General features: G+C 41.9%; 1 protein-coding gene and 1 long non-coding RNA gene across 9 annotated transcripts in view; one reads left to right on the top strand and one right to left on the bottom strand.

Moving 5' to 3' along the window:
• Positions 1-18,546, bottom strand: part of THRB (thyroid hormone receptor beta) — a 261,740-nt gene that overhangs the window by 162,357 nt on the left and 80,837 nt on the right. For 4 of the 6 annotated variants that reach the window (XM_053262095.1, XM_053262094.1, XM_053262093.1 and 1 more), the window contains exons 3-4: positions 8,508-8,545; positions 4,978-5,025 (exon numbers count right to left, since the gene is read on the bottom strand). In XM_053262095.1, the coding sequence (XP_053118070.1) occupies positions 4,978-4,980 (3 nt within the window). In that variant the 5' untranslated portion in view covers positions 4,981-5,025; positions 8,508-8,545. Of the gene's footprint in view, positions 1-4,977; positions 5,026-6,226; positions 6,487-8,507; positions 8,546-18,546 lie in introns of all 6 variants that reach the window. The other 2 variants (XM_053262098.1, XM_053262097.1) reach the window with 2 other exon arrangements.
• The window catches only part of LOC128329995 (uncharacterized), a 47,703-nt gene continuing 39,854 nt past the window's right edge, over positions 10,698-18,546 (top strand). For 2 of the 3 annotated variants that reach the window (XR_008309907.1, XR_008309909.1), the window contains exon 1: positions 10,698-10,805. This is a non-coding gene — a long non-coding RNA (uncharacterized LOC128329995). Of the gene's footprint in view, positions 10,876-18,546 lie in introns of all 3 variants that reach the window. The other variant, XR_008309908.1, reaches the window with a different exon arrangement.

Below are 18,546 nucleotides of genomic sequence, written 5' to 3'. Positions count from 1 at the left end.
GGTACATGCTTTGCAAGAAGTGCCTAAGGTCACATGCAGGCATCTTCAGTTGTAGACCACTTCCAGGCAGCAAAATTAGGGGCTGTTTTGGCAATTTTCAGAGTGATGACTCACTGGCAGCAGCACTCCTCATTTTGGGGTTTTTTGCAAGGGATAAAATGCTAGGTAAAATAAACAGCAGTGGGAAAGGTGTTTTTTTTAAATGGAAGAAAAGGAGCAGTCTCTGCCCCTGTTTTGCACTCCCTTCCATGCAAAATTCAAAATGAAAATTCTCAGATTTATTCTCAATCCCAGTTTAAAAGATTTCAGGAAAATCACAGACTTTGACTTAAGACCTTAAAGAGCCAAATGGAGTCATCAGTATTAGGCTGAATGGATCCACGGCCTGACTCATAAAAGGCATATTCATATGCTCATATAATATACACAAAACTACTTGCTATACATTCTGCTTCAGTTTAACATGGCAAAGTTCATTCTGAGTGACAACACAACTAAGTACACAAAACTGCAGCAATGTAATTCCATTTCTGAAAAGCTTTAAAAGGGGCAGCAGAATCATTTCACTAAATGCATTAAGGCTCACATCTTATGAACCATGTTCTTCCAGCACAAGAACATAGTTTTAATTCATGTAAATAACGTTTTCAGAAATGTTCTGGCACAACAGAGCCACAGGTGTTCTTTTTGTAATTGAGAGGAGTGCATATGGTTAAAATCTTAACCAAAATCATTGCCACCCAAAGTGCATTTCAGGAGCACCACATTAAAGACATTTCCGTTTAAACTGTAAAGTTTCTGATTTTCCTCGTATGACCTCCATGGCATCTAGCCAGAGTTCAGCTCTTGTTGACATTTAATCTGAACATAATCCCTGAAATCTCTCCTACATTGCTAGGTTGCAAGGGTACGATACTTGGGCAGTGGAGGCTTACGTTGCAAGCGTTTTCAGCTTGTGCCGTTTCCTCTATGCGTTCCAGCTGTGGCAAATTATTTGTTTGAATTTTGTTTTTAAAGTATATCTCTTACTTCGTGCAAAAGCATGTCATTTAAAAATAGAAAGCAAATCAGGCATGGTAATGTACACAGAAATAATTGCCCCTTTGCATCTCAGATGAGTCACTGCAGTAGCCTTGCTGTAAGAAAGACACAAAAACCCTCAGTGACAGAAGTAAAAGCACTCTTGCTGAAAACATGGAAACAAGAAAAAAGTATCAACAGGTTGAAATGAGTGTTAGAAATAATACTGACATAATCCTTAAGATCCTCTAAATGTATTCTTATCTTCAGGCAAAGCTCTCTTCCCAACAGCAGCTCCAAACTTTCCCTAGCAAATGCAAACCTAACATAATGTACTATGTGTACATTAGCAGACATAAAATGTGGGCTAACATCCATGTATTCATTTTTAAATGTGGGAAATCCAACTGAGTCAGGTTCCCACACACATACTGTATATAGGTGTTCAAAGACAGGTGTTGATGTCATCTACAGTTTTATGGTTTGCTGCATGAAACATTAGTATATACATAGCAAACTTGTGTAAAGTGTGGAGATGCTTGAAGACTTGTGTATTCTTTGGTCTAGGAAAATGTGTAAATCTTATTCACTTAGTTTTGATACTAAGTCAGTTTAGTGGTGGCTGGTTGTTCCTGGGCTTGGGCAAGGGAGAGCACTAGGCAGGGCAGGTGATGGTTGGAGCAACAGGTAGTGAGAGGTGGAGCCAATTGTGGGCAGCAATTGGTGGACCCAGGTCTAGGCATGTGCCTTAGCAATAACTGGCAAAGTGCAGATCTGTAGCTAATGAGTGGGGTCAAAATGCACAAGCACACAAATCTCAATGGATGATTAGCATACAGAGAAATATGGAAAACATCAGTTGCTTTATAGTGCTTAGCAGGACTACAGTAGTGTGTAGATTTGTATTTAACACAGCAGGATCAAACACAAACACACACACACACACACACACACGGAACTGTACAAGCCACAAGTAAAGCACAGAGCAGCTACAAAAGGCTGCTTCTGTAGACAGTAAATGCATTCTGAAGTCACCAGGGCAGAGTCTGCCTGATTATTTAAAAAATGAATACTGCTAATAATAAATAACAAGAAAGAACTCTGAGCCAGAGTGGTACAGTGGTTAGTGTGCTGGACTAGACTGGGGAAATCCAACTTCAAATCCTCATTCAGCCATGAAACTCCCTGGGTGACTCTGGGACAGTCACTTATCTCTCAGCATAACCTTCCTCATAGGGCTGCTGGGAGAATTAATGTAACCATGTGCACCACTCTGGGCTTCTTGGAGGTAGCACAGGCTATACATATAAAAGTAAATAAATCTATATAAGCCGCAGGTAAAGCAGAGACCAGCTACAAAAGTGGAGAACAAATTCATTCAGAAGTAACAAAGGCAGCTCTGCCTGTCTATTTCAAAAATGCATACATAAATAATAATAAAAAATCACAGGCTTTCCAATTATGCTTGCTGCAGTTATGAACCATCTCTTGTAACTTAGAGAACCCCATGGAAAGCAAAGATGCATGGGGATACCCTCTTCCTACTCCATGCCTGCTGAACAGCTGGGTGCCACTCTCTACCCATCTTGGGTGCCCATCACTTAGCCTGAGTGTCCATCCTAGTAAGTGACAACTTTTTAAAAATAGAGATCACTTCCCTGATCCTTGCCCAATGAACCGTAACTGCCAGTGGACATATTAATGTTACAGATACTGGCCACAATCCAGAGGGAAACCTGGCTAGCTCTCTGCATAGCAAATTGATTTTTAAAATTATTTTCCTTCTTATTTTCCTATCTATTCCTTCTGTACATGCACCACATTCAGGGGCGTAGCTAGCCCACTGGCGGCCCGTGTGCGGCTGCAGCGGGCACCCCAATAGCCCCGCCCCCTGCATCTGAATCAGACGCAGGGGATAGCCACGCCCCCACATCTGACGTCAGGCGCAGGGGTGTGGTCTGGCTCCTGAACGGAGCCTTGAGGCTCCGTTCAGGATCACTGAAGCAGTTTAGACGAAGCCTGGTGCTGCGTTCGCAGCGCAGCCCAGGAGCGGCTCTTCCCTGCAGGAAAGAGCCGCTTCTGGGCTGTGTTGCGAACGCAGCACCAGTCTTAGCTCCTGAAGGGACCATGCGGCCCCTTCAGGAGCTAGTTAGGCTGGCGCTACGTTCGCAGCACCAGCCTTTGTTTAGCTCCTGAAGGGGCCGCACGGCCCCCGCTCGGGAGCTAAACTACCACCCCCGCGTCTGACGTCAGACACAAGGGGTGTGTCGGGGCCGCTCTTGCGGCTCCTGATTGGCCACCGGCCTGGGTTCTTTGAACCCGTTGGCCCAATGGTGGCTCTGCCCCTGACCACATTCACATGGCAATCCACTTGTGCAATTATTTGAAAAGAAGTTTAGACTCAGAAATCCATGCATATGCCCTAAAACAACATTCTGGCATCTTATGCCACTTTCTAATCTAATTACCCCATTCTTACAGTTTGCTGTTCCTTCCAATGTTTTATGGCATGTCATTATGGGAATGAGCCACAATGCTTTGCATACATATCAGATTAGAGAACAAGGCCGAGAAAGCAGAGATTTAACTAAAGGTTTATTCAGTGACAACTCTATTTTGTCCTTCCCTTTCCCTCCCTTCTCTCTTGACTTCTCCCCCACAATCTCTACAGGATCTCCCTTGGGACAAATGTCCAAACAAACAGCAAAAGATTACAGAATATAATACAATAATTTTTTTAAAAAAGACTTCCCCCACCCTCTGGATACTCTGATTGGCTGCCTGAGGAGTCAATCAGCATGATGTCTTCTGATTGGTGCTCTGGGCATTTTAAGCTTCGCCCACCTTCTGAAACCAAAGGCAAGCCTTGTAATTGGCTCCTGCCTCATTAACATACAAATTTGAACAACTTTGTGTGTTCCTATTGGTGTTTACAAAATTCTGGTAACATTGGCCATTTTGTGTAAACACTGGGGCCACAGGCTGCAGGCAGGGAAGAGGCACAGACAGGGAGGCAGTCATGAAAATAGTTACAGAAGACATACAGAGGAAGTAAAATGGCTGATAAATATTTTCAAGCATTTTCAGGTTGGTGCTGCACACGCTGCCCCCGAGTAAGAGCCACCACTAAGTCAATTTGGTAGTCTGGATTTGAAGTTGCTGGGCCAAGTTGCTGGACCACCTGGTTCTCCCTTTGTCTTTCTATATAACATAAACCAATAGAAAAAACAACTTACTACATGTTTATATTATGTCAACCTTTTGGACACACAGTACCAAAAAAAGGACAAAGAGTTCTAAAAGCAGGTTTTCTCCACTGTATGTATCTTCTTCAGAGGAGCTGGAAAATGTCAGATGAGCATTGCTCTGTCAAAGAAGTTCAGTCCTCAGGGGACAAAGCCACCTCTCCTTTAGAAGCTTAATCAGCAGGGAATAAGGGCAATACTGCTTGTTAGCTGTAAGGGCACCACTCAAACACATTTTGCTGGATCTGTGCCCAATTCATAGATCAAGCTGTAGACAGGTTTCCTCATGGGCGAAGCTTCACAGCTGGTAAGAATTCTGGCAGCACAGAGGCAGCAAGTATCCCTAGTCACACCACAATACATTTCTGGGTCCCTGAATCCAACCTGACATTTATGTCATTTTATGTCAACTCTTTCATTTGATCATTAGCAAATAGTTGTGTTTTATTTTTTTAAAAACCTGAACAGACAGATTACATACAGAAGTTATTTTGGCACGTGTTGCATTTTAACTCATGTTGGGTGCCCTTAGACAAATCATTCTTTCTCAGCCATACCAACATCATAGGATTGTTGGACAAGAAGTATTTTTGGTATTTTATACCAAAAAAGATGCTGCAAAATAACACATATGGTAACTGCACGTGAGCCTTTACCAACAGCACCTGAAACTATTTCAGTCTGACTTACTGCTATGTAATTGGTTCCGTACCATGGTTCTGTAATTTATTTCTTCAGCCTCTGTACTACTCAAACAATTCTGCATGAAGACACAAAGTTGCAAATAGTCACAAACAAACCCCAGCAACAACTGCCTCATGCACGGCTGCTTCGCAGTTCTAGACTCTAAGCCTACTAACAAAATTGAGTTCATTCCTCGGCCAATCCCATCAGCCACTGAGGAGAAAGAGGGCTTTGCATAGCCTCAAGCAACTATTGTTAGGTGATCCAAAAGAAGGAATTAGAAACAAGTTTCTGATGAAGTCTCTATTGATTATTGTCTACAGAGAATTAGGTCTGTATCAGAAAGCCAGATTCTGAGAAAAACCAAGGTGAATGGCATAGCATATGATAAAGTATACATCACAAGAGTGTGTTTCTGAAAGCAAAACTGTTTATACTGCTTTGCAGCAACCTCTCCTTAAGGAAGAAAACAACAAATAGTTCTCAAAAACAGTGAACTAAGGACACGCAGGGAAGAAGCCACACCCACATGCCTGGTTTTCAACTGTTCTCTTTTTCTATCCAGCAACTGCGTGTTTTATAAGAAAACATATGAAGCAACAGCTATAGCATTTAAGGAAATAATTTATCTTATTACCCAAAACAGTTTTTACTGACATGTTATGAAGAAATTCAAATATCTTTTCACAAAACAGCATTTATATTGCATTTATCAGACCTTCATAGCATTCAAACTGCAGCATCTTGTCACTGGAAAATATGTGTGTGAGATTGAGAATGGAGGAACATTTGACAGAAACAATCACGCCATTGTATCCTCTGCAGCAGCGCCCTGCCATTTTATAAACCACAAATGGATTTTAGGGTCAGCAGATTTCCTAGGTAGTCCACAGCGAGCCTAGGATTAATCTTGCAGAAGGTCCCTGCGTGGAAATGCTTCAACAATTTGATACTGAGCCAATAACTACTATTATCATCATCATCATCACCACCAACACCACCACCATCCATTAATTATCATGACTTTGATTAGGGAAATCAAGATTCAGATTCCCCATTTAGCCATGAAGCCCAATGTGAAAGCAATTTCTCTCCCTAACCTACCTAACGGCTGTCTCCATCCATGCATGGAACCCTGACCTCACTGGAGGAAGGACATAAAAGTGTGAAACAACAAGATTTTCCCTTCCTCACCACATCTACATCCTACTATAAAGGCAGAATGCAAGAACTACGTCACAAATTAAGTATCAGAATTCTGCCAATTTTAATCTCACCTTGTTATTGTACTGTTATTCTTTTGGCAATCTTGAAAATCGCCATCCAGTTGTTGACTGGGTGGTCAACAACTGAAAGTCAGGGACTTTCACAGAAACATGAATGTTTCTTGAGGTTGGAACATTCGTTGCAATGTTCTATCTGTCACCTTTGGAAGGTGTCAGTGATCACCCGTTTGAACTGATAATTGCTGAAGGCAAAGCAATTTGGGGTACAGTAGCTCTCTGTGAATTTATCTGATGTTGGATCAACAGCATGCCTGTACATAAAAAGAAAGAAAGAATACAAGGACATAATATATCTTCAGTGTGCTCTCATATAAATACGCAATCCCGTAACTCCTGGACTTCTCATCACCCAGGAAGGTAACGAGAACTTAACTGTATCAGTTTTATGTTTAATTTAATTATATGGTTGTACTGCTGAACCATGACCCTAGAGACTCATTTCCCATTTGAGCTTCTTGTGACACTCCTCATATTTTTCTTTCCCTAAGACTGCTTTTTGATACTGTCTGCCATTCCAGAGTTAGCTAAGTGAATGGGGCTTAATAGGTACCATGACTAAAGATCAAAACGCCAATCCCATCAAGGTTTTATCCACAAGGTATTTTGAAGAAACTGTGATTGTTCCAAAATAATAACAACAGAGCATAGAGCACAGTGTCCTCTCCTTGTATGCAGTAGATATTTATTCTTATGTAGAAATTCGGTAATTATTCAATCCAATATGCCAGCTATTGCATTCAGTATCAATGCTTAGATTTTTACTGCCCAGTGTGAAAACAAGTATCATTGATACTGTGCTAAAAAAAAGGACCACTTGAGGCAAAAAGTCTCTTTGACTTTTTGATGGTGATCAACATTTAAAAGATGAATCACCATTTCTCTAACTATAAAACATCTCCCTCCGATAAAGTCAACAGGCATTCTGCATTCACCCAACACAGGGGCCTTACTGGGCATACCTGATCAGCTCTTATAGTCACTGAGCTGCAAAATCCTCTAGATTCAGTTCCCTGGCCAGATCTTACATCCCTTCTTTCCCAATAAACTCCCACCCCTCATTACTGCCTGATCTCTAGCCCGAGTTAACTCGACTCGAAGCTGTCAGGGACTTAAAACATCACATCTTTCTTTCAGTAGCTGTTATGTTGACAAGTCCCAGACTAGGCAATTTTGGAGCCCGGATCTGAAGGGCTTTGATGCCCCACCCCCACCCCTGCTTGAGGGCTGGTGGGGGGGCAAGTAAAATCCTTTAAAAAAAACATTTTTAAAGCACTGCTGTGCGACGGGGACAGGGGCTGCCAGCAGGTGTGCGGGCACTTAGGGGAGGGAGGTGGCAGCAAGAGCTCCTTTTCTGAGCCTGCCTGTAGAGATCCGAAATGGGCCAAAAATGGCCCGATCTGTCATTTGGGAGGCAGGCGGGCTCAGAGAAGGAGCTCTTGCCACCGCCTCACTCCCCCGAGTGCCCGCACACCCACTGGCAGCCCCTGTCCCTGCGCGGCACTTTAAAAAAAATTTTTTTTAAAAGATTTCACTTGCCTGGATGGTACGGGGCAGTAGTGGGGCTCTGGGGAGGCCCCCCAGAAGACAGGAGGCCACGGACCAAATCCCCATAGTCCATGGCTAAGTGCGCCTCTGGTCCCAGATCAAGCTTTAACTAATAATTTGTTACATAGCAGGCTCCCAATTATGTACACACACACACACACACACACACAAACCGGGGCATATTAAGTCTGCTTGTGAACTAAGGAAGGACACTGCTGCTGAGTTTCCAAGTTGTTGTACATACAGACATATATTATGTTGGTGAGGCTATTCAGTGTCACGTGTCTCTGATTAGCCTCCACCATCATCATTTTTTAATCTGAAGACACAGGACCACTGAGAAGGCACCACAAACATTGCCGTTAGGCCTGGTCTGCTGCCCTTACTAAGCCTCTGAGCAAGTTCAAACCCAGTTACATACTCTTCATCTTGAAACTATGCTTAATTATTCCCTATTGAAATTAAACCATGACACAGGATAGCATTATTTTTATATCAAATAATATCCTATGCGTAGTTTGCACTCTCTCCAAATTGTTCTTATGACAAGTAATCATGTTGCCCTAATAATCCTACCGCCCAAAGCCTTGCTCTCTAAAAAGTCTATTCCCACAATACATGTAAGTATATTTTCAGCCTGGCCGGTATCCCATGTTGTCCATTGTGAGAAACACAACTTTAAGTGAGCAGATTTCAGACTCATAATTAATGAAAAACGTGCACTTACTTTGATCAGAAAGCTCAAGTTCTGGAATCTGCTGCATGCTGTAGAAAAAAACCCAAAAAGTATTGATTAAATACTGGAACGTGTGGAGCCACATATTCTCACAGTCTACTGCACAAAGGAGTTTCAATGCACAAAGAACTACATCTTTGCTTTTAAAAATTAATGTACGTAAAAACTACAGATCAGCCAAAAAAACCAAGCTGGAAAATTATTGCATTTTGGCAAGACATCAGTCGTCATAATCTGTTTCAGCTCCACTTTACATTTTGACTTGAATATGTGTTAGTAGATCTCATTAAAAAGCTAAAGAATGAGGGGCATTCTTGTTATTTTCCACATTGGGTCCACCTAAATTCTGTGATGTGCAAGCTTGGTGTTGCTGCACATCCAAACAATGAAGTCAGCATATTGGCAGGCAAGCATTTGAAAGCATGATGAAAGGCTTTGGAACCAGACAGAATCCATACCAGTCCCAAAGGTTTTTAAGTGGATCCCAGGAGTGTAGCTATAACTAAGCGGATGGTTCAAATAACCCAGGCCGCCCAGCTCCTGAGGGCTCCGCAGCTCCACCCCTCCCATTTTCTCCATTATCTCCCTCACTCCAAGGGGCCACCAGGGAAAGGGGCTAACACAGGTACCCCCTCCCCTAACTACGCCCCTGATCCTATGACTTTAATGAACAGTCTCATTTTTTAAAAAAACAACAAATACGTAGGCAAGAGAAGCACACGGCAACCAGATAAGAGGGGATATGGTCGTGTTGGTCACTGGCTGACATCCAAGCTAAATTCCTCATGAGTAGTCCCATTGAAAGTAATTGACAAGCTAGTCACGACTTAACTTCAGAGCGACTACTCATGAATAATTTAGTATGATTCAGCATGCAAAAATTCAGAATTTTTAAATAAGTGTAAGTACAGCAGTACGGGATTGTTTAACCAGCCACACACCTATCATTTTCATGCAAGTTATACAAATGATATGTACAGGTCAAAGACTTTAAGATTGTGCTACCCCATCAAATAATATACTTTCCAAGGGAACTGTCTGGCTGTTACTGCACTAGCACAGATCTTCAAAATAGTTACCCATCAGATGTTAAAGAAGAAACGCCAGAAACAGAACAAAAGGAAACCCAAATTGACACCAAGGCCCTATCTAGCAATAGTTAAATAGCACGTCCAAGTCTGTTCAGAGAACACAATGTTCTAGCTAGAGTTAAGCATAGCACACTGTCATCTGCAATGTTTAGTGCAAGGCTGATTCACATGTTATACAGAACTGCAGCCACTAATGCCTCTGGCCAGCACCTGTATTTTCACAGGACGTACCTTAATATATTTCATGGGACTTGGAAGGGAAATTCTCTTACATTATCTTAAGGGAATTCTAAGAAACTTTGTTGACTGTGACTTACATGTCCCACAATGTAATTCAGGCAGTGCCCAACTTACTTGTGCCACTGTGTGGCTCTAATGCATGTGATGAAGCAGAATTTTTCCTACTCCTTTTTATGGTGTTGGCTGTTTTTATCTTTTTTCTGTGACTGGATGCTGCTTCTAGGGCCAAAATAAGCTTCTGCCTCTTGAAAATAAATACAAATAAAGAAATACTTGGGGAGAAATAAAATCAAGATTGATTTATCAGAACACAGTAGTGACCTGCACAGTTTTTTATGCACACATTTGTTTATGCATCACTTTTTAACATTAAAGTAAAAACCAAAGACTGAATCCTGGGGATTTTTATCCAAAAGATGCTTTTTTCATGTGCCAGGGTTGGAGTCCATAGAAACTGTTCTGAAGGACAGGTGTACTGAAGGAAAGATATAGGTGAAATGCTAAGGGCAATGGTTGTTATGAAAACATGTTTAGTGATAGTAACACAATCATGTAACATTGGGTGGCATCCACAGTTTCTCTTACAGAAATCCTTACTCCAGGATAGAGGAAACTGAGGATGTTACCCTCAGGGCTAGGATTTTTCTTTATTTGTAAGAAGATTTTGCAGCTTCAAAGTAAACATACACAACATGCATTTATTATTATTATCACCATCATTATTGCTACTATCTATATATTTAATCCTCCTGGGTGTGCCTTTAGAATGTGTGTCCCGGTGCCCAGCTAATTGTTTGGGTGGCGGAGGTGCCTGATAGGCTGAGGTGCACCCAGGAGTATTGGTTGCCATGGCAGCGGCAGGCCCGGCCGCAGAGGCCGGTGGCGGCGGTGGGCCCCGGCCGTGGAGGCAAAGCAGCGGCAGGTGCTGGCAGCCGCACTTGCAGAAGGTGGAGGAGAGGTAACCGCTGGCCCCAAAGAGCGCACAGATGCTCTGTGCGGGGCCGGCTAGTTATTATTATTATTTAAATGTTAGTGATACTATAATTTTTGTAGTTTTTATTGTGCTATAGTCATTATAATTTATAGTTTCTTGGACAGCGACATAGACTTTATACAGTTTTAGAGTCTCCTAATGTCTTTGATACTTCATTGCCTTTTGCTTTTTATACCCTTTTAGTTCTTTCCAATACATATGCTGGTCTAAGGTCATAATAAAGATGACTGATTGCTTATACAACATGGCATTAAATTTTGCAATTGATTGATTGATTGAATAAGTGCCGTCAAGTTGATGTCGACTCTTAGCAACCACATAGATAGATTACCTCCAGGTTGATCTGCCTTCAACTTGGCCTTTAAGGTCTCTCAGTGGTGCATTCATGGCTGTCGTAATTGAGTCCATCCACCTTGCTGCTGGCTGTCCTCGTCTTCTATTTCCTTCAACATCCCCCAGCATTATGGACTTCTCAAGGGAGCTGGGTTTTCGCATAATGTGTCCGAAATATGATACTTTCAGCCTAGACATTTGTGCCTTGAGTGAAAATTCTGGATTGATTTGTTCTATGAGCCATTTGTTTGTTTTCCTGGCTGTCCATGGTATCCTCAAAAGTCTTCTCCAGCACCAGAGTTCAAAAGTGTCAATACTTCTTCAGCCCTGCTTCTTCAAAGTCCAGCTTTCACATCGATAGAGGGTCATGGGAAAAACCATTATCTGACCTATTCTAATCTTTGTAGCTATAATGTCATGGCATCTAAATATTATGCAATTAAAAGTGAAGTGTGCCGACGAGTCAGTGCTAACTCCTGGCGACCACAGAGCCCTGTGGTTGTCCTTGGTAGAATACAGGAGGGGGTTTACCATTGCCATCTCCCACACAGCATGAGATGATGGCCTTTCAGCATCTTCCTATATCGCTGCTGCCCAATATAGGTGTACCAGCAGAGATTCAAACCGGCAACCTCTGGCTTGCTAGTCAAGTCATTTCCCTGCTGCACCATTAGGTGCAATTAGGACCCTGATTTCCAGTATTTAATAGTGTGTTTCAAATTGTTCACAAAAGAGTCTCTTAGCGTGCTTTTTTACAGCAACAAAAATGGTTCCTGCCCCAACCAGCTTACAATCTAAATTTCAACAGTGTAGAAGAAAACAAAGGGAAGGAAGGAAAATGCTTCTCTGCCATTCATAGTGGCAGAGCTGACACAGAGCCCCAGCTGACATCACATTACCTGGGCCATTTCTGCCACTGCCACAAAACTGGGCTCGCTCTCCATCAGTTCCTGACTGACATCAGAGGACAGGCCTGATGTGTCCTTGGTTAGTAATCGATATGGCATACTACTATTGGGAATAGCTTACATTTCTTTAGGAAGCAGGGTCTACTGACAGAAGTAGCAATAAAGCATCCTGCTGCTGAGTGGACGGATTCCTTCCTCTGGCATAATTTAACTTATAAGACTGCAAGCTGGCCAAAATGCTGGCACCCTGCTGGGCATCAAGATGTGTTCTGCATCCCAGCCCCTTCTTGCACAGGCATAGAAGTACAATAGATTTTAAAGCGCAAGGTGACAGTGGCGAGTTTCCTCTTACTTTCCTTGAGAACAGCTAAAAGGCTAAACAAACTGTGCAGGCCTCTTGTTTGCTTGTTTATGTATTGGCAGCCCTGAGAGCACTAAGTGAAGGCCTGGATGTATTTAGTATTTTAAACAATATTGGTTAAATGTTCTTAGCCCAGAACGTTGCGTTCTTGCAACCATCGGAAGTGTACTCAATAGCAGAAAAGAAATGCAGACGCTTTGTTGTTGTACTATAAGCCATTGTTTTTTGTGGCCACTTGAAGAAGTCTGATTTCACATAAGCAGTTTTGCATCCAAAAATGACTCTTCGGAGCCACCATCAATTTAATAAAAAGGGGGAAATAGCCCTGCAATATATTATTTATATTTGGGCTAATTGATACATTTCTCTCAGTTTCCCTAATAGACATTTACACACACATATCCAGTTCAATACTATAATTTACATATGAAGCAAGCATAAGAATATGTTTAAAGACCCTGTTTGCTGAGAAAGCGTGGGGAGATTATTTACCCATGTTGATCTCATTAGCACTGGTGAGTGTTACACACACGAGCACTAGTATCCATGCAACAAGAAAAGCACACACAAACATCCCAAAATACAAAAGGCTTTTCTGGCTTTTTCTTTTCTTTTCTTTTTTCTTTTTAGCAAAAAAACTACTGGCACTTCCTTTTCAAGTACACCAAAGCTCTGCTGTCAGACAAGCTAACTGTCAAAACTGCATCAAAGTGTGGAAAAATAAATTTGGCAAGATGGCCTATGACCAGTCACCATTTCCAAATCTCAGATTTAAATAAGTTAGCAGTCTATACTTTCATACCCGCCAACATCTCCCAGATTTATATAGGGACACTCTTGTGTGCTTGCAATATTCTCCCAAGAAGAAAAAGTGCTTCTCCACTATTACACACTTTTGATGTTTCTGCTCACACAGTTAACTACATCATTGGCCCTGACCTGTTTGTTTTTTGTTGATAAACAAAAGCAACTTCAAGGGGGACTAGGATTGTGGCACCCCAGAGGGAAGTCCCCATTCGTGCCAGTGGCCCTTAGCCATGATGGATTCTCAACTCATGATCCAGATCCATCTGTTCAAGGTTACCTTACAATTCCTAGCAGACAGTGCATGAAAACATTACCAATACAATGAATATACATAAAGAGGTCCATCAATAGAATTCAGTGCCTAACAGCATCACAGCTATGACAGAGGAAAAAAGCAAATATGTTCTAGAATTGCATCTCAGACAATTTGTTTATTGCACAGCAATTAGGCCAAGGATCGTGTGTTTTTTTAAACCCTACTCTATTGCTGAAAAACACCAGCATAAATCAGAATGAATTGCCACTCACATCCATAAACAAAAACAAAAACAAAAAAAACCATTGATCTGCTGACCTCTTCATTTTCTGTGAACTTTGACTAGCTGAGTTTGCTGTTAACTCAAGAACAATTGTGGAGAGACGAGCACACAGATATTCGCAAAACTAATTCAGATCCTACTCAGAGCTTGCTGAGTTAAATGGAGTGTGGTGATAACATGTGACAGGAGGAGCAGGAGTTTTCAGCTGAACTCTTTTGCTCTATTAGCATAATATACATTTAAAAACAGAAATATAGAAGCCAGATCCGATAACATTTGGCACAAATTGCCAGCATCTGGTGAGAGGAAATAAAAGCAGGATGAAAATGGCTCTGAGTCATGAGCAAAAGCATCTCAGCCTCTAGCATTAACAATCGATCACTTCCTTCATAATTTAACATGTAAATCAAAAGATGGGGGAAGAGGAGAGGAGAGGAGAGATTTGTTTACCCCTTGGCCCAAGGGTTCTTTTGATGTATGACCTCTCAATGGCATAATATAATTGCCAGTGTTTCAGGAGTGAGGTTACTATGTTCAGTGGTGACATTACTCAGGGACGTCCTTCCCTCTGGAATTCCAGGTGGAAGTCCGGTCCCCCACACCACCTGGGTCCCCTCAAATTTTCTCAAAAATGTCCCAGCCTCCAGAGGCTGGGGGTAGCCATGCTGCGCCACCAGCCCGTGCTGCCTGGCTTGGGAGGTGAAGACACAGCTTCTCCTCCAACCAGGATCTCCCTTTAAGCTCCATCCCACGATGTCAGATTTCAGTAGTGTGTGTTGTGCTGAGCATGGAACCCCTCCTCCTTCTCAAGAAGTGCTGAAGAGCATGCTTGCACTCCTCCCCGTCCCGCAGGCACACACATGCTTCATGACACATGCCGTCTGCCATGGGGGGGCCTCCCTCAGCTTGTGTTCCCATCCCCTACCCTTGCTAGGGCTGGTTCCTTCCAGCTCAACAAGTGAGGAGGAATACCACCAGTTTGGCAGGCACAGGTGGTGGGGTGGGGGAAAGAAACACGGCAGTGGCAAGAACTAGCCCCAGAGAATGGGGAGAAATGCTGCTGCTTCAGTGAGTGGCAGGAGAAAGACTGTGCACACAGTACACTGATGCTGGGGGACGGGGATAGGAGGTGATCTGCTGTCACATGTCCACTCACTAAAGCAGCTGGGGCTAGTTCCTTCCTGCTCACAGGCTCCAGACAGAGAGGAGAGTGGCAGGATTGTCCATGCAAAATGTGCTAGCTGAAGATCAGTGCAAAGTATTTTATTCAGAATTCCTTCTAAAAATAGTCTTCTAAAATTTTTTTTTTAAGTTCCAATCTTTCCCTAAGCATATTCTGGTGTGAAAATTCAGCTCATTTAAGTGGAAGGATTGTCCATACAAAATGTGATATCTGCTGGTAAGTGGGAAGTATCTTATTCAGAATTTATTCTAAAAATAATAAAAATAAAAGTTCTAAACTTTCCCTAAGCATATTGTGGTGTGAGCTAATTTAAGTGGCAGAAGTGAATCTGTGTTTGTCACTGCTATTTAGATATTGGCAGAAACAATGATGATAAATGCCACTCTTTTCACAAAAACCTGGAGATTGTAATATTCATGGTGTCTGTGGTATGATATAATGGTATGATATGATATACGTTTTATATTGCGGGGGTAGGGAGGCAAAAGGCCTCTAGGTCCAAGCTCCAAAATTACTGAGATGCACCTCTGAAATTACTAGTTTAACAAAATGCCACCTTCCCTTGGTGACTGTGCAGAAAGTTATGCATTTAAGGCATAACTTACATGTAGTCAAAAGAACAGTTTAGTCTGACCCACCAGCACTTTGACCAAGGCCCTCTTTGTGCTGTGTTATAAAAATGGATAAGGCATATAACCTCTGCAGTACATTTTGTAAATTAGATTATCATTGATAAGAATACTGATCAATTGTACTGTTTGATTTCCATAAGATGCTAGATTGGATAATCATATTTAGCACAATAGTATGCAGCGGCAGGCAAACATGAAGATGTTAATAATGGATTTTCTCAGTTTCTCCTAGTTTGAGAAAACCCCTGTTTTTGTTTGTTGTCTCTATTTGAAATAAACCTGCCCTTCAATGTTCATTTTAAAAAACAACCTATTTTGTTTCATCTTCCATAAACATCTCAAGTACAAATTCCAAAATGCCTACCAAAATAAGAGAGACCAAGATAAGTATTCTTTAAATGTTATTTTAAACTAACTTTTTAACTTAAGAAAGGAACATGACTTTGTACTGTGCAATTATTATATAACATCCAGAGTAAATCTGAGATCTAATTCAAACAGTAGTTAGTGCAAGAAGTTCAGCTCTTTTTGAGATCCAGTGTGATGTTCATAAAAATGACAAATAAGTTAACTGATTAACAATTACAACATGACCTTTAGACAACTTAAGATGAGCTTTGCATATATTATACGGAACACAAGAGAGAGCCACAAGTCACTGTATCACATCACTGGAGGTTAGCCAGGGTGTCAGTAGGATTGTGTCGGATTTATAAAAAGGTGACTCAAATCCTCTTCACCTTTATCATGCAAAAGAGATATTATAAATAAGGCTAGTAGGGTGAAAGCAAGGGCACAACATCTCTGTAAAAGACTGATTGGAATACGTAACCATCACAACATAGGACCATATTAATATGATGAGAAATCACAATATGGCACCAAGGGACAAAGGCTTTCCATGAGAGGTAGAATGCATTTTACCACATTCATCCACAAAATTCAAGAGACAGCACAACCAACTGGATAATAAGATGTTGGTTAATCAAAAGCAGAGGATTTCAGTCAGCTGCTATGTATTAACGACATTGAAAAGGAAGACAATTTTTTAAAAAGACATAATATGGATTCAAAATTAACCATGATTGCCATGAAGCCTGATGTGGCAATGCCACCCACAGAAACAGGTGCTCAGACATATCTGCCAACACTAGGAACAGCACATGATATACATTCTGCTACCTTTAACAGCATCAACAGATATAGGCCCAGTCCGAACAACACACCAATCCTCAGTTACACTTACCTGAGGTTGGCATTTCTCATCGTCCAAATGCAGGAAAATGCCACAACTGCAGTTCCATTGCCACCTTCAAACCGCTAATTGAACCCTTGGTTTAAAGTTCAGTACGTTGCTGGAACCGGAGCTCTGCTGACCCCATTGTGTCATTTGAATGCAGTAGCCTGGGGTTTGCACAGAAGCTCCTCCAACATGCAAGTCGCTTCTTGTATCAGGGCCAATGGTTGCTGGGCAAATGACGTGCTCAGTAGAAGAGGAAGAGGGAGTGAGATTGCAAGTTGAGGCAATGGAACCGCAGCTGCCGGATCGTCTGTGGTATGAATCTTGGCTTCCAAGGTTAACCTTGGGTAAGCCTACCCGCTGTTTCACTTGTCGTTTGAATGGGCCCAGAGACAATGATTCAAATAAGCCATCTTTCTCAGAGCTGGTGTGGGGTTGGGGGGGTAAGCTGAGTCAGACTCTAAGAATATTCACATTTGGATACAATATATTTTCCCTCCACTCTGTGTTCCCTATCTGCTTAAATTTTCTCCACTCAAAAGGAGACCAGCATTTAGATTCATCAGTTATGGATTAGGTCCATATCATTCTCAGGAGAAACGTGCAACTGACCCCTTGTGCTAAAGCAGAAGTAGGATTTTGCTCTGCCAGGAGCAGTGCTGGTGGAACAAGAGTCCAGCCAGCACTTGGACGACTCATAACACATCTAAATACCATCATGTTTCATGTGGGCACATTTATTTTAAAATACTTTTATGCTTCCTTTGTTGCCGCAGGCAACCCAAGACAACTCATGGTGGGGGAGGGGGGGATTCCAACCATCTAATTAAAAAATTAAAAAGTAATAGGTAACTAAAAGCAGCAGACAAATACCAAACAACTAAGAAATCCCAAACCAGCAGGCTACAAACAATCAAAAATATAACCTTCCTCCAAGAAAGAGCACAACTAAACAGCTGGATCTAAACTCGGCACCTAAAGGGCTGGGGCAGAGAAGATAAAGGGGTTTCTGAGCAGGAAATGGTTCAGAGTGTTGGTGTAACAATGAGAAGGCCCTGCTCCTAGTGGAGGCCTGCACCTAAAAAACAAAGGCCCTCTAGGGCAGGGCCTCAGATAATAACTGGAGTATACTAGAACTTACATAAGTATACAGTTATTTCTGTTCCTGGTACGAGCTTTAATGTGATTTTATTGTGAGTGTCTTTTGTAAGCTGTTTTTTTTTCCTATAAAGAAGAATATATAAATTATTATTATTTATTTGATTTCTATACCGCCCTTCCAAAAATGGCTCAGGGCAGTTCACACAGAGAAATAATAAATAAATAAATATTTTGAATACATAGATAAGTAAGAGCAATAAAACAATTTATTGAGAGAAAAGAAACAACAAACACTAACAACAGAAAAGCAAGTACAATCAACTAGTAAAAAAGGCATCAAAGTGAAACCACCACAAAGCAAGCACCAAAAGCTAACCTGAAAAGCTTAATTTTCAGGCTAAGAAAAGTAAGCAACGTTGGGGCCAGGCAGACTTCTCTTAGCAGGGCATTCCTGAGAACGGAAGGCACAACTGAAAGGGCCCTGACTTGTGGGTCCCCACCCCACTTCACTTGGTGAGGGAACATGAAGCAGAACCTCCACTGCTGAGCGGAGAGTAAGAAGAGGCACATACAGGAGATGTATGTGGAAATGAAGGAAATG

The sequence above is a fragment of the Hemicordylus capensis genome, chromosome 6 (assembly GCF_027244095.1).
Source record: "Hemicordylus capensis ecotype Gifberg chromosome 6, rHemCap1.1.pri, whole genome shotgun sequence".
NCBI lineage: Eukaryota > Metazoa > Chordata > Lepidosauria > Squamata > Cordylidae > Hemicordylus > Hemicordylus capensis.
Note: the sequence above shows the minus strand (reverse complement) of the source record. Positions and strands in the feature narration are given on the sequence as shown.